This window comes from Bubalus kerabau, chromosome 2 (assembly GCF_029407905.1).
Source record: "Bubalus kerabau isolate K-KA32 ecotype Philippines breed swamp buffalo chromosome 2, PCC_UOA_SB_1v2, whole genome shotgun sequence".
NCBI classification, from domain to species: domain Eukaryota; kingdom Metazoa; phylum Chordata; class Mammalia; order Artiodactyla; family Bovidae; genus Bubalus; species Bubalus kerabau.
In genome coordinates, this window is record NC_073625.1 from 105,346,223 (window position 1) to 105,361,617 (window position 15,395).

At 43.5% G+C, this 15,395-nt stretch overlaps 1 protein-coding gene across 29 annotated transcripts in view; it reads right to left on the minus strand.

Annotated features, from left to right (window-relative positions):
* Positions 1 to 15,395, minus strand: part of ZBTB20 (zinc finger and BTB domain containing 20) — an 869,429-nt gene that overhangs the window by 26,915 nt on the left and 827,119 nt on the right. For all 29 annotated transcript variants that reach the window (XM_055568256.1, XM_055568236.1, XM_055568251.1 and 26 more), the window contains one exon: positions 11,132 to 12,736. In XM_055568256.1, coding sequence (XP_055424231.1) covers positions 11,132 to 12,736 — 1,605 coding nt within the window. The remainder of the gene's footprint in view (positions 1 to 11,131; positions 12,737 to 15,395) is intronic.

The following is a 15,395-nucleotide window of genomic DNA, read 5'->3' on the forward strand; positions in this document are numbered from 1 at the left end:
AAATGTATTTTAGATAGAAATCTTCCCAAAATGTAACTTTAGAGAGTTAATTGGTTATTCTGTCTAGACTGCCCTGAGCTGCAGACTGGCCTTGTCTTGTGTGGAGGTTGAGTAGGTGGTAGATAATATGATGATCTCAGAGTCAAATGGTTCTGTTTAAATCTAGGCACCGAGGCACAGCCTGCCACTCTGACGAATCTCCAAATGCCTCTGAGGTACACGGTTCTGCTTACCTCACTGTGCTGGTGTTGACATAAAATACATGTGAAATCACTTTGCAGACCACCAAGAGTGGTGTGGGAATACTTGCATGGTGTTCTTATTATAAGACTATCCATCCCTCCTCCACCATTAAATGGTTCCATACGCCTTTTTTTGAACTCTTGGGTCAATTTTAAAAATAGTTTTCTCTTTCTTTGCTCTCAGTGTGTTGGCTGAAACCCTTCTTTCTCCTCAGTTTACTGCTTTGGTTTGCTCTTGGCTTAGAAACCAAATGATCAAACTTGCTAAAAGCTGTGACGTATATAAGAATATTGTCACTGAATGACCACCTGAAATAGTCTTCTATAAGTAATGTCCATGGGCCTGTACCATCTCTTTGGATAAATAGAGACTTGGTTTTGTTGGTGCTGTGTGCCCTCATCTCTGCTCTTGGAGGGTGAGATGAACTGCATTATGGTGTTTCCATCGTTCCCACCTCACCACTGACTGCCCAAGGCAGGCAGCCAACACGGAAAGCCTGTCCATGTACCCTCCCATGTTGTTTGCTGTTTAGCCACTAAGTCGCGTCCAAACACTGGTGTGGGTTGACATTTCCATGCATGTGTGCTAAGTCGCTTCAGTCATGTCCAATTCTTTGCAACCCTATGGACTGTAGCCCACCAGGCTTCTCTGTCTATGGGATTCTCCAGGCAAGAATACTGGGGTGGGTTGCCATGCCCTCCTCCAGGGAATCGTCCCAATCTGGGGATCGAACCCACGTCTCTTATGTCTCCCGCATTAGCAGGCAGGTTCTTTACCACTAGCGCCACCTGGGAAGCGATTTCCATAACCCAGCCAAAAGCCGGAAGCCTCTGAAACTCTTTGGTCATATTTCAACATCTGAACAAGGCATCAGGGTAGGAAATCTTGAATTTGAGTTAACTTCCACTTAAAATATGTGCCTTGACAGTCTTGCCGTTTTCCTCCATCATGAAACAGATGAGGTTTGGTGTGTCCTAGTGATGATGGTGAGGAGCACAATCACATACATGCTGACTGTGTGCCAAGCTCAGGGTTAGTGCTTTCTGTTCATGATATGCTTTATGAAACTTTATCTCACTGGAAAGCTTTTTTGATGTGTTTGTAAACAGAAAAAGATATATTTCGAAGCACACGATCCTAAGAAATGGCTGTTTGGTTCAATTATAACTCCACAAATTTCTAAACCAATTTCATTGAACTTTGAACTTTTTCCTTTAGTTAATCACAACCTTTTTGGCCTGGCTTTCTCTCCGCTCTGCTGTCTTCCAGTCTTCCTTTCCCTTCATCTTCACGGATGAAACAACATGAGCCATAGGCTCACAGGGATAGAAGAGTTTCACTTTTAGGCTACAATGGGAGAATTTAGAAGCCTTGTTCCTACATGAAGGTTCAATCCCTGCATGGTGTTTATATAGGTACATTTTTTTGAAATAAGAGATTCCGTAAGAGAAACAGTCATGCATGTTATTTTTAGCTGGAACATTTCTGTCAGCCGTAAACATGCTTGGAACTCAAGCTGGTCTTTGCCATCCTCAGGCTTTCAGTGCACTTTCTAGAGGCTGTGACAGGCCGGCCAACTATCTTTTAAAATATGTCCACCTGTCACCTTTAATGGGAAGTGTGCCTTCTTAAAGTTCCAGATGGTATTTTGGCTGCTAGGAAGTTGAAACTCGGTCTGTGTTAAAAATTATCCTGCTGTTTCAAACTTTCACCTTCTTATAGCGTATTTTTCCCTCTAGACAAGGTCAGCGATGATGGCTTTTTACTTTCGCACCTTTCTAATCTATCCATTGGTTCTTCACAGGTGTCGTCTCTCCCTCCATAGCTTATATATGCATGTCGTTTATATATGCACCTGTGCACCTAGCACCGAGGTCTGGCCATTAATTATCCGTGTCACCCTGGGTTTTCTAAGTGTTTTCATCGCTGTGGGTTTGTTCCCCTTCTGTAAGTGAGGAGTTGGACCAAGCACTTGCCACATTCCTTTGCAGGTTTAGTGGCCTTCTGTCCACCATGGCCCACGCCCCAGAGGACTCTGGTCCAGGTCTTGTCAATGCGTGACCTGAGGGCAACTTGCTTAAGTCACTCAAGGCGTCAGCAATCCCACATTTTAAATAGGACAATGTATTCTGCCACAGAAAAAATGGTGTGGTAGTTAAGGAGGAAAAATGTTTGCAAAGCACTTGGGAGCTCCATACAGGAAGGTGCTCTGAAATTATTCGGGTGCCTCACTGGCAGAGCATTGGCATTCCAGGAACTGCCTGACTACTAAACAGGGTGCATTTTCAGATTAGTCAGGTGTGAACAACTCATTTCTTTATGTTTTGATTTGAAACAGTATCACTCACTAGAAATGAGTGATTCTTTCCCATTATTTTCCTGCATATTACTTAGAGCGAACCCCAAACGGCTTTCAACATTATACATGAAATGGACGTGGCTGGTGTTGCTTGGTGCTCTCAATATGGAGAAATGAAATTAAGATGAGTGGTAGCAGATGGCTTTCTGGGTCCAAGCCTGTGGCCAGGAACAGCAAGTCTGATAGGTTAGAAAGGGATACAGAGTACCAGGCAGACACGGATTAGACACAGGATGAGGAAGCTCATATAAGCCCCTGTACTTTAAAATGATCCATTTTGGGACCATACAGATGCCGGAGTCAGATATGAATTCCATTTCCTTGGCTGAATGACCTGGGCATGTTACTTCACTCCTGTAAGCCTCAGTTTCCTTATCTATAACTTGAGAGTAATACAGTAAGCACCTGTCTTGTGAAACTATTTTGAAAATTAAAGCAATAAAGCACTTTTGCACAGAGTATGTGATCATTTCAAGAAAAATTCAACTGTTCCTTTCAGCACAAAGGAACTGGTAATAAATGAAATCAACTGAAAAATGACTTGCATGGCATGAGGAAGCCTACTTAGGATTTTGCAAAAAACTGTTTCAGATAATCAATAAAGCAAGTGATTATACTGTAGCTATGCAATTCAGAGTTAAGGGTCTAGTCTAGTCTCAGCTACATATGCTAATGGAAAGAAGTGGCACCATGAAACAAACGCCAGCAAAGAGACAGAGGATTCTTAGCAGGCAGCAACTGTACTCTGGAGGCTGAAAAACCAGACAGCAAGTGGTGGAACAGAAGCGGAGGCAGTGTCCTTTATGATTCCGTGTGTGTGTATGTGTGAGAAGGGAGGAGTAGTGAATGCATATATTTTTCTCCAGTTTCGGATGCCTGCTCCCTAAAGCATCACTTTTCAACTCCTCCTTGTGGACTGGGACTGACACTTACTCTACCATGACTGACAGTGAGAAAAAAAGAGAGGAAGAAAGATATATTCAGGTTAGAGGCTGCAGAAGGTCTGCCTAAAATTTGAGGCTGAGGCACTCCAGTTCTGAAGAGTGACCTCTGAATTGGGGGCTCAGCAAGAATCCATTTATTCTGTGGATTCTTTTTCATTCTAATCAGGCTTTTCCTAGGCTGCAAAGAGGACAGTGACTGCTGTTACAGGACACTTTTTTGAAATACTGTTCCCATCTAGTTCTCACATTCTCTCGGCCTCTCTCATCTGCTCTAGCATACACCTTCCTTCAGGTGAGTACAGTGTGGGGCAGTGTACAGAAAACGTGGTGTTTGCCGAGGGGGCAGAGGGCAGGGAGGGAAGAGTAGGCGCAGGGGGAGGTGGCTACTGCTGAGGAAAGCAGAAGGGGTCTTGGAAATTGCAAGTCCTCTGAATGGGGACAATTAAGATTGGAACAGAAAGGGGGAAAGGTCCAGTGACAAGAATGGAAGGTGCTCAGATGGAGTCATGCGGAGCCTTCACTGGCTGAAGAATCTGCTTTCCACCAGAGAGGTCTAGTTGGAGGGGGACGTTCAAGACCACCTACCAGCCTTTCTCCCAGTCTGGGGTTAGAGGGTGCAGTCCTGGTGCCAGCTTGGACAGTGAGGCTGTCTGGGAAGGGGTGGAACTGCCTACTGGGGATGCACTGCATTTATGAGACCTCTGTGGCTTTAGTGACAAGTACAAATTTTGATGTCAAGAAGACTTTTAAAGATGTCAGGGACCTTCGTCCACATTACTTGACTTTTCTTACAACTTTGTGAGCGGGTAGAACCTTTTCCTCTATCCTTCAGTACTAAGTACTGTTAAGATCTGTATCTTACATGACAAGAAAATGAGGCTCAGATTGATTATAGAATTTACCTAAAGTCACTCAGAAACTGGTAAAATCAAGGCTTTCTCACTTCAAACCTTACACTTGTTTGTTACTCCACTGGCTTGATGCAATTAGTAGCCCAAGCTCTATATGAGGATTATAACATCACGATCTTGATCGCACTGTTATTACTCTATGGATACCATTGTTATGTTACTATCATCGCTATATCTATTTTTGTAAAATTCAAGGCCAAAATAGCTGAGCATCTCAAAGTAACAGAAAAAATGATCAATTCTGCAGAGAACACTAATGGGCATTAGTGACCGCTGAGTGGACTGTTGATACTCTGACTCAGAAAAGGTCCACATGTCTACCACTTGTTGGTAAAGAAAACACAAGTGGGAACACAGGTACAATATAGTCTTTGTATATAGAAAAAGAAGAGAAGAAAAAGAAATTTAAGTCTTGGTAAGAAAATAATGAATTTATGAATAGGTTCCCCAAATTAAATTCTCCTGGAAAGTATACTTATAAATTTGAACATTCAGTCATTCACTCAACCAATATTTGTTAAGCAAATACATATGCTAGTCTGTACCATCTATGGATTTTAAAGCAGAAGTCCTAACACTGGCTCTTAAAAGAAAGTTCCACCTGGACAGCACTGCCAGGTAAAATACAGTTAAATCTAGATTTCAGACAAACAACACACACTTTTTTAGTGTAAGTACATCACAAATAGTGAAGGGGTATACTTAGACTAAAAAAAATATTTGTTGTTTATCCAAAAATTCATCTGGGCATCTTTGTTTTCTAAGTCTGGCAACCTTATACCTGGTGACAAAGAAATACCCTGAATGCCATCTTAGTCAGCCTTGTAATTCTGTATGCAATTTTGTTGTATAGAGCAAGGTACAGCAAACAGAATGTGGTATCTGAAATTTGTTCTGATCATTGGATAGTACTTATATAAATGTACAAAGTATATTTGCATTGTTTCTATGGAGCTACATCCTAAAATAAATAAAACAACTCTGTAGAAAAAAATTTTTTTTCCCTTTTGAAAGTGATTAGATATCATTAGAGAAGAATTCAGTTCATTCGTTGATCAAATATTTTCTGAATGTTTACCATGTGGAAGGTATTATGTTGGGTATATTGAAGCGTAAGATATATATGATATATATCATATAATTGGGCTTCCCTGATAGCTCAGATGGTAAAACGTCTGTCTACAATGCGGGAGACCCGGATTCGATCCCTGGGTTGGGAAGATCCCCTGGAGAAGGAAATGGCAACCCACTCCAGTATTCATGCCTGGAAAGTCCCATGGACCTAGGAGCCTGATGGGCTACAGTCCATGGGGTCGCAAAGAGTCGGACACGACTGTGTGACTCCACTATCATATAATTATATATAAAATTGTTTCTGCTTTCATAAAGTTTACATTCTAATGGGAAAGCATAAAAACACTCACATAATGATAATATAGGGCTTCCCAGGTGGCTAAGTTGGTAAAGAATCCACCTAAAATGCAGGAGACCCCAGTTCAGTTTCTTGGTCAGGAAGATCTCCTGGAGAAGGGATAGGCTACCCACTCCAGTATTCCTGGACTTCCCTGGTGGCTCAGATGGTAAAGAATCTGCCTGCAATGCAGGAGACCTGGGTTTGATCCCTGGGTTGGGAAGATCCCCTGGAGGAGGGCATGGCAACCCACTCCAGTATTCTTGCCTGGAGAATCCTCATGGACAGAGGAGCCTGGTGGGCTACAGTCCATGGGGTTGCAAAGAGTCACGCATGACTGAATGACTAAGCACAGCACAGCTATAATAAGTCATTATTATAAGTTAAGTTATTGCTATAAGTTAAGTTATTGTTATAAAATTAAGTGCCCAAAGGAGTACATTTGCCATGGAACCTTGAATATGCAAGATATTTGCTTCCATTAACATAATTTATCACTATAAAATCAAGCTGTTGTTCACTACTCTGATTTACTTTTTTAAACACGTAGGTTTTTGTGAGTGGAATTTTGGGGAACAGTGTTATATAACAAAAACAACCTGAAGCCATCCTCCTCCTAATCACCCAGGCCGTCTAGGGAAGTGATTCACAACTCAGTGTGGATCAGGGCTTGTTAAGACGTAGGTCACTGGGTTCCCATTCAGATCTGGGCTGGACTCGAGGATGCACATGTTGCTGTTGTGGGGACCACAGCTTGAGAAGCACTGTTCCCACGTTATCTTTGAATTTTCCCTATTGCGTGCCTTCTCTGCCCACATTCACCCCAGGCTTATCCTCCTGTGTCCTCTGTCTTTCCCTTCCGTCCCATGCCTTTTTTTGCTTTTTCTCTTGGGAGAGGGCACAGAGGAGTCCTGCTTTGTTCCATGAGAGGATGGTTTGTGTTATCTTTGCCTTTTCTCTAATTCTCTTGTTTTTAAATGTGTCCTTAACTCTTGTTTTCCTGCCCCACAACATTTATGAAACTTCAGTAAAGCAAACTTGAGAAATTCCTAGAAGAGATGAAGTCCTTTCGTGGTTTGTTTGGCAGTAGATAGAGTGGTTTAGTGAGAGATTTTCTTTAAAAAATCTTTAAGGAATGAAAAAAAAAAATTCATGCCATGTAGGAAGTTCAAGGGAAACCCAAGGGGTATCACATTGCTTTGGCATTTGCATTCCAATGAGGAAGGAAACATGTTGACAGTTATTACTCAGAGATTGGAGACAGAGCAAAGAAACTCAATGTCTCTTGGAGGAGGAGGCTAAAGTAATGAGGATTTTAAAGAAAGCATTAAGTAGTACTTTACCTTTTATGCAGAGCTCTCACATGCATAATACCTTTACAGTAGCTCAAAAGGCAGGAAAATTATTGTTTCCACTTGAAGCTCAAAGAAACTGAGGGTAATGAAATTAAGTGACTTGTGTATGGTCACAATTAGAGGAACCAAAACTGAACCCAGATAATCTAATTCCAGCACAGTCATCTTTGACTTATGTCCCTACTCTAAATATCAGTGTTATAATCATCAGGAAATATGCTCTACAACCAGTGCTCCCTTGGTGCTCTAAGGTAGAGGTTAGCTCCAAGGTCAACATGATGGACTACTTATTTGTCACAAACATGTCCTTTTAATGACTATGTGGATCATTAACATAGACTTACACAGAACTGTATTTGGAATTCAGATCTCAGAACTGAGTCTCTCCGATCGTTATAAGTGTGAAAGCTGCTCAGTTGTGTCTGACTGTTTGCGACCCCATAGACTATACAGTCTATGGAATTCTCCAGGCCATAATACTGGAGTGGGTAGCTATTCCCTTCTCCAGTGGATCTTCCCAACCCAGGGATCGAACCCAGGTCTCCTGCCCTGCAGGTGGATTCTTTACCAACTGAGCCACCAGGGAAGCCCCCAGTCCTTGAAAGCAAGTATCATATTCATTAAAAGTTGCAGTTGCTAAACTGCAAAGCTGGTTACCATGCATAGTGGCTGTGATGCTGAGAACCTAAGTTTTTTTCCTTTTAACTCTGTAAAGCTACTCTTTCCTAGTAAGATTCTTTTTGGTTAGATTAAAGGTAGGAAACAGAATCCATCTCTACTCTTCCAGTATACCCAAGACTTTCTAGAATCTTATTTTACACTAACATTTGGACTCTTTGCTGTGGATTTTTATCATTTCCACTGGGCTCCTGTAAAGTTGTGAGGCTCCACTTTTTTGATGTTTTCTCAAGACATTGGAGAGAATTTTGTTTTGAAATGTCAGCCACAGTGAATCCAGGTCCTGAATTACTTCCATATGTTCAAGCTGTCTTGCCTTTTGAAAACTGAGACCAATTGTTCCTAAACTTTGTTAGGTTATAGATTTCTTCACTTAGACAAGTATTGATAGAGAGCTGACCATTCCAAACTGCCACTGCCAAATGATTTGGGGGTGAAATGGAAATGTTGATTCTTTTAGATAAGGTACTCAAGTGATAGATGTACATTATTTATTGTTCCTGGATGTGGTCAGGTTACACACACCATTACAAAGACCTTTATAAATTATGAGGAATTTCATAGTTTCCCAGAGATCTGAAGGCCAACCTTTGAGCATAACTCAGATTTATAAAATGACTTTACTTGTAGCCTTTGTATCTATGATGTCTAAATTTGCAAATCCATTGCTGGTTTTCTTATGGGCAAATCAAGTTATTTGGGTTAACCACAGAATCCTTTGGTAAAATTGAATAAATATGTTCATACACCAAAGAGACAATTTTCTGTAGTACACCAAAAATTTTATGCTCCAGATTTAAAGCCTTATTTTGACATGTGATCTAATAGAGTATGTAAACTTATATCTGCTGGGTCTACTGGAAGAGATGCAAAGATGGGGAGGGTAGACACATTCATGGATCCAAGACCAGAGACGTCAACTTTGGTTAAGAATACATCTCCACAAATGGTCGCTTTTCCCCTCCTTAATCCTTAATTTGATGGATTTACAAGGTAGGTACTCAGAGGAGGAAAGGACATAAACTATGGGACAATACCCTATAAATCATAAATTGCCATATAAATAAAAATATTACTACTGATTAATTTACTAAATAATGATGATACCATACCACATGGAAAAGGTCCTCGATTGACCTCAGGTTATTAGATATTCACATTTACCCTAAGTAAATACAGTGACTTACTGGTTTTTTCCCTAAATGCAGTAGTAGTCAGTATGTTTTTTAGAGGTGTGAAAACTGTCATCTTTAAGAACTGATTCACACAAGGGCACATACATAGATATTTACATATTGTTCTGACTTAAGTTGAACTGCACAGAAGGAAAGTTTCGTCTTAAGGAATGCTCTGTTTCCGTTGTTCACTTCCATGTTGGTATGTCTGTTGCAGTCCTTCCCTTCTATTCCCCAATTTAAATTGATCTGCTTTATGTCCTATCCCCTAGCTAGTCCTGCTGGCTGATCTGAGAAACAAGGTTGCTTTGAGGAACTAACTTATTTTCATGTATTGTAATTCAAGTATGTAACTTCCCCTGACAATTTATTTGTCATTTAACAGAGATATTCTAGAACTAGAGGGTTAGCAGATGAATGACTCCCCTAATCAGTTCAGTTCAGCTCAGTCACTTAGTTGTGTTTGACTCTTTGTGACCCCATGGACTGCAGCAGGCCAGGCTTCCTTGTCTCTCACCAACTCCCGGAGCCTTCTCAAATTCAGGTCCATCGTGTCGATAATTCCTCATAATAGGAATTATATAATTATATATATAATTATATATAATTCCTCATAGGAATTATGACTCTCATAATAGGAATTTAAAATATGGTGATCATCACTGAGTTAGTTACTTTTAGTATAAGAGAAGCCATGTGAAATCATATCACATATATAGCCCCTTATATGGAGGAGCATCCGTGGAGTTCTCACTTCTGTCTGGTCCATTGTAGAACTAGGAAAGGGCACTCACTGGCTGGGAGATCAGGAAATTTTTGCTCTAGAATCATGGGCTCCAGGGATGAAGCACTATCTTGCCCAACTACTTACCTGATGAATAACTGAATCCCCTCTATAAGAAATCACTATGAAATGATTATCCATTCTCTCCTTGAACACCTTTAATTATAGGAACTCACACTCCCAAGGTTATCTACCTATCTTTAGAGCATCTCTGCTTAAACTTCCTCTTTTATTTAATTAAATTATCTTTATAGCTTCTAATCATTGGTGCATTTCTATATATGTGAACACAAACAGAACAAACTTAATGTATCTTCCCTCAAATCATTTAAATAATGCTAATAGTGTGAACAATAGCTTCCATTTATAGAGTGCTTATTATGTGCTGGAGATTGCTTTAGGAACTTCTTCATATGTATTAATTCATTTAATCCTCAAAACAGCACTACTATCTCTATTATCCCCATCATATAGACAAGGAAACTGATGTATAGAAATGTTAAGTAATTTTGCCAAGCTGACAAAGCTCGGTAGGCACTTTCAATTCAAACCTACGCACCGCCAAACACCTCTAGCACCTTCAAACATGACTCATATGCCATGGCTTCACAGCCCTTTCCATCTTAAACATACTCCTTTGAGTGTGCCCCAGAGTGTCTACTGGCCTTTTAAAGGGGAGAACCCAGAACTGATTGTGGTCGCTAGATGTGGGAAATAGAGAACTAGCACTGGAAAACAGTGAGCTTTTCACCCCTCTTCATTTCAGGGACCATAAGTGTAGCCTCCACTGGCATTAGCCTTGCTGTGGCCTCTTCAAGCTGTTGGTTCATATGAACCAACAGTAAATTTCATATGAAACTTACTACAGGCTAAAACCCTTATTCCTGTCTGGCCTATATGACTTGGGTCTGTAAAATGAGGTGACTGGAGTATGTGATCTCCAAGGACTTTTCCAGTTCTAAACATCTAGGATCAAAAATATGTTTCAAAGTTCAATGTATTTCAAGGATGTTGTGCCTGCAAATTCTGTATCAGGTTTTCTCATCTGGCCCTTTCCCACAAAGGGTTTCTGTGATTTTGGTGACAGGATGCTTGGTTCGTGGGATGGGAGCATAGTTGGGGCTTCTAGAAGATGGTTTACAATATGGCTTTCTGTAAAATCTGCAAGATGACTCCTACTTTCCCTTCCACCTACAGGTCCTGCCCCTCCCTTCCCCCAGCCCTCTCGGCCTCTCCCCCTGCTGCCAGGCTTCCAGCCGGGCCGCACTCACCTGTGTGTACGAACATGTGCTTGACGTAGTTCTGTTTGGCGGTGAAAGTCTTGTTGCAGAGAGTGCACTCATAAGGCTTTTTTTCGCCCTGCCCACTGGCTGTGCTGTGGCCTGCGGATGGGGCCAGGGGCTGTGGCGCTGGCAGCTGTGCAGTAAAGGTCGACAGGCCGGGCTGGGACACTGTCACAAACTGGGTCTGCTGGCCTGCCAGGGGCTGCGGCAGGCTGAAGAGGAAAGGCTTGGGGCCGCTGCCCGCAGGCTGGGTAGTAAAGAGGGCCGGCAGGTAGGTGTTACCGGCTGTGCCAATGACCTGCGTGTTGCTGGTTAAGGTCAGAGGCATCCTCAAGTTGCTGGTGAGGGTTTCGGTCTGGCGTAAGTAGAGCTGGGTACTTGGCAATGGCTGCCCGATGGACGTGTTGACCGAAGGCTGCTGCAGGACACTTTTGTCGGAGCTGTTGCTGACAGTGATCACCGTGTTGTCCACCTCCACCTCGTTGCTTCTTTCGGGGGAGGAGGCACCGGTCTCTAGCTGGTGCGGCTGCGGGGCGCCCTCGGCCGGGGCTTCCGCAGCCTGCTCAGGTTGGGCGGGTTCGGCCTGGCTGTCCCGCGCCGCCCCGGGCCCGAACTGCTGCTCCACGGAGTCGGGCTCGGTGCCTATGGAGGAGCTGACGCCCGAGTCGAAGCTTTCACCCTTGGGCTCACTCTCGGTGCCCTCGGCCTGGTCGGTGTCTTCCGTGCACTCCTCGGACTCATTGCGCTCCAGGATCTGCACCCTTTGCTGCCCGTAGTAGTCGTAGTCGTCCTCCATCTCCTGCTTGATATGGATGTTGCCCACCAGGGTCTGGATGCGCACGGGCCGGGGCTGCTTGCGGCAGTGCGTGGTCTCGGGGGTGGTGGACAGGTAGCGCTCCATCTGCTGCGAGCGCTCGTGGATGCGCGTGATCCAGCTGGGGTCTTCTATGTGGTGGTCGCGGGGCAGGCCGAGCGCAGTCTCGTGGTGGCTGACTACTGCGCCGCTGTAGAAGGAGCGCTCGCCGCTGCCGTTCTGCATGGAGCAGGCGTACAGCGCCGAGTAGATCCTGTCCACGCTGTGCTGCGGGTGGCTCTGCAGGTAGCCTGACTCGGTGTCGCTGCTCTGGCCGGAGGTGCCCGACTCAGGAGTGCCCCGTGGCGTGTCCTGGCCTGAGTCCTGGATCCCCGGGAACACATCGCCCACGTTCTGCGACACGATGCGCGTGCACTCATCGATGACAGTTTTGATCTGCAGGATGCTGGCGGCCGTGAGGATCTGCAGGGCTTCCGACTGTGAGACGCGCAGCACGCCGCTGTACATGAAGTCAATGAGCTTTTGCACCGACTGCACCGACACCACCGACGGGATCTCGATGTCGCTGTAGCCCAGCAGCAGCTTGTCCTGGAAGAAGGGGCTGCCGGCGGCCAGCACGCAGCGGTGTGCGCGCAGCATGCTCCCGTGGATGCGCACCGTCACGTCACAGAAGTGGCCACGGTTGCGCTGCTCGTTGAGGGTCTCGAGCACGGAATTGCTGAAGTTGTGAAGGTTGATGCTGTGAATGCGCTCGGTCATCCCCTTGCAACTGATGTCACCTGCACGGTGAGACAGACACAACACAGGGCGTGGGTCAGAGCGAGCTGGCTGCATCCCTAACATCTGGGTCTCAGGTGGGCAATGCTCATGGCTCCTAGCAGCACCCCTTTGCAGACACAAGCAGGCTCTGTGGCAAGATGGATAGGCTTTGATTCAGGTCGACCTGTGGGTATGATGTCCTATGGTAACAAGGCCTTGGATTTTGTTGCAACAGGGCCCCAGCTATTTGGGGTACCAAATCCATAATTGATCCCCTAGACCTGCAGCCAGGGTTGTCAGCTGAAGTACAGCGGTCTAAAAAACAGATGGGTCATTGCCTGCTATTCCTATAGCTTCAGCAAATAAGAACCAAAAGGCAAATGAAGACTTGTTCTCAGGAAATTCTGCCTCCACTTTAGACAGACCTAAGCCCAGGTCCTTTGGGAAAGCTTGTATTTTTCTCAATTTATCAAAATTCCTTATTTTATTCATAGACCACAATATTTAATTCCCTTCCTATTAATTAACATGGCACATTCCGCAAATCCATACCACATATGCAAAAATTCTTGGAAAATTCAGCTTAGACTAAGGTAGACATCAAATAGCTACCACAGTGTTTTCCAGTGGAGGGACAGGCTCTAGAATGCAATCTTCTTGCTAAAGGAGCACTTGCCCACTGTCTGTATCGACATTTTTCTTATCCTCTTTGGTGAGACCTGTTTGAATACTTCCTAGGGTGTTGTACGTTATATGGTGGTTGTCTGAATTTTCTGAGGCTTAATGAAGAAGAAACGTCAGAAAGGTCAAAGATGGCAGTGTTGACCTGGGAGACTGGAATACACTAGGTGACCATATTCTTCATTCCAACTGGGCACTTGGGAGGACTGTTAGTAAGCAGGTCAGGACGGTAGGGTTAACCTTGAGTGGGATGTACAATTATCTCAGGAATTGGGTGCTCTCTGCTCTTGCAAGAGGGATATATCCGACAGTTGCCAGGAGGAAGGCAGCAGTCAGCAACGTGGAACACCGGGACAGCCTGACCTACTGCCATCCTTCTATCCTAAGGCTGCACAGACAAGGGATAGGCTGGTAACACCTGGATCCCAGATTGAGAAGGAAAACATGTGTCTATAATACTAGGCTGAGGGCTTTCCTATTGTTTTCCTATTCTCTTAAGAATCCCTCTCTCCAAGTCATTCTTCAGTCATTCCCCATTCTTGCCTTTACAACTGAATGATTAGCTTGAGGGAGGCCAAGTAAGTAGGCTTTCAAAACTAGGTGACCTAGGTATGGATTGTTGGTGTGACCCAGATCCCTGTGTCTTGTTAGAAGTAACCCAGAGGTAATGGCCTGCACACACAGGAATGCCCGCCTCCTCAGGTTCTTTCTCCTCTGCCTTGGGAAAGAGGACCTGCTCAGAGAAGTCTGAACTCAACTAGCTTTTCTACTTGATACAATCCATCTCCTCATTCTGAGTTCAGCTGTTGTGATTGCATCCTTATATACTCATTCATTTCCTTTGCTCCCAACTTTACATTCAGTCAGCCTCACAGAAATCCACTAAACTTAATAAATGCTGCCTACAGGCTCTATGTTATCTTTGAGTGATATGATTTGTGCAAATTTTTACGTAAGAGAATTCCCTTTCCTTCGAATTTCTATTAGGTCTGTTAATGTGTCTAAAACATTTCATTAGATGACTGTTTCTATTTTTCCTTTTATATAAAACAAATTGTCCTTGCCAGGTTAAGGAATCAAGCTGAATCCCTTATAACTGTTAACACAAAACACAGCACCAGAGGAAGGCCCCAAAAACCTAGAAAGGAAAATCTAGGAAATCAGTCAGCAGATCATATTCTAATGTCTTACTGAGTCCCTCATGCTTGTGCCCTGTGATAATAATGAGAACAATTTTTTTAAAGTGTCAAGTTTTAACTACTTTATGTACATTGTTTCATTGAGTCCTCACAACAATCCTGTAATGTCGGTAGTATTATTATCCCCATATTTCAGATGAGGAAACTGAGGCCAGAGGAACTGGGAAACCACTCAAGGCCACACGGGTAGTTGGTGGTCAAGCTGGCATTTGAACCTAGCAGTCTGGGTCTAGAGTTCACACTCTTACCTGCTTCACTGTATTGCATGCTTTGCCCCTGAATGACGCCTGGTTCTTAGGTGTCCACGGGTCTGCCATACAGGTGTGTAATAAGGCCTGTCCACTGTACCCTCCAGCTACTTCTATACCTATCCATAAATTAGTGTGCTGTCTCATAGCCTCAGTCATCTAATAAAGCACATTTTTAAAAACTTATAAATGGAATAATGCAAGAGATAAAAGAGAGTTCTGGCACTAAAATGTAGAGGTGTCTAGATACAATTTTACCATCACCAAGGTCTCTTTCATTTCATTTCATTAAGTAAAATGGTAAGCACTAAAATTGGCTAAGCCTCTGAGTAGGATGGATTTATTAAAAATTTTTTTCCACACAGGTAAAAACACTCTTTAAACACACAATTGCTCATAGCAGCAGTCACAGCTATATCACTTGAGTTGTCATATATGACAAAGAATTGTCTTCCTTCTGATAACTCTGGGAAGAAGCTCAATCACAATTATCATAATAATTAATAACCATGTAGCATTTTACAGTGTACAAACTCTTTTACAGGTATAAA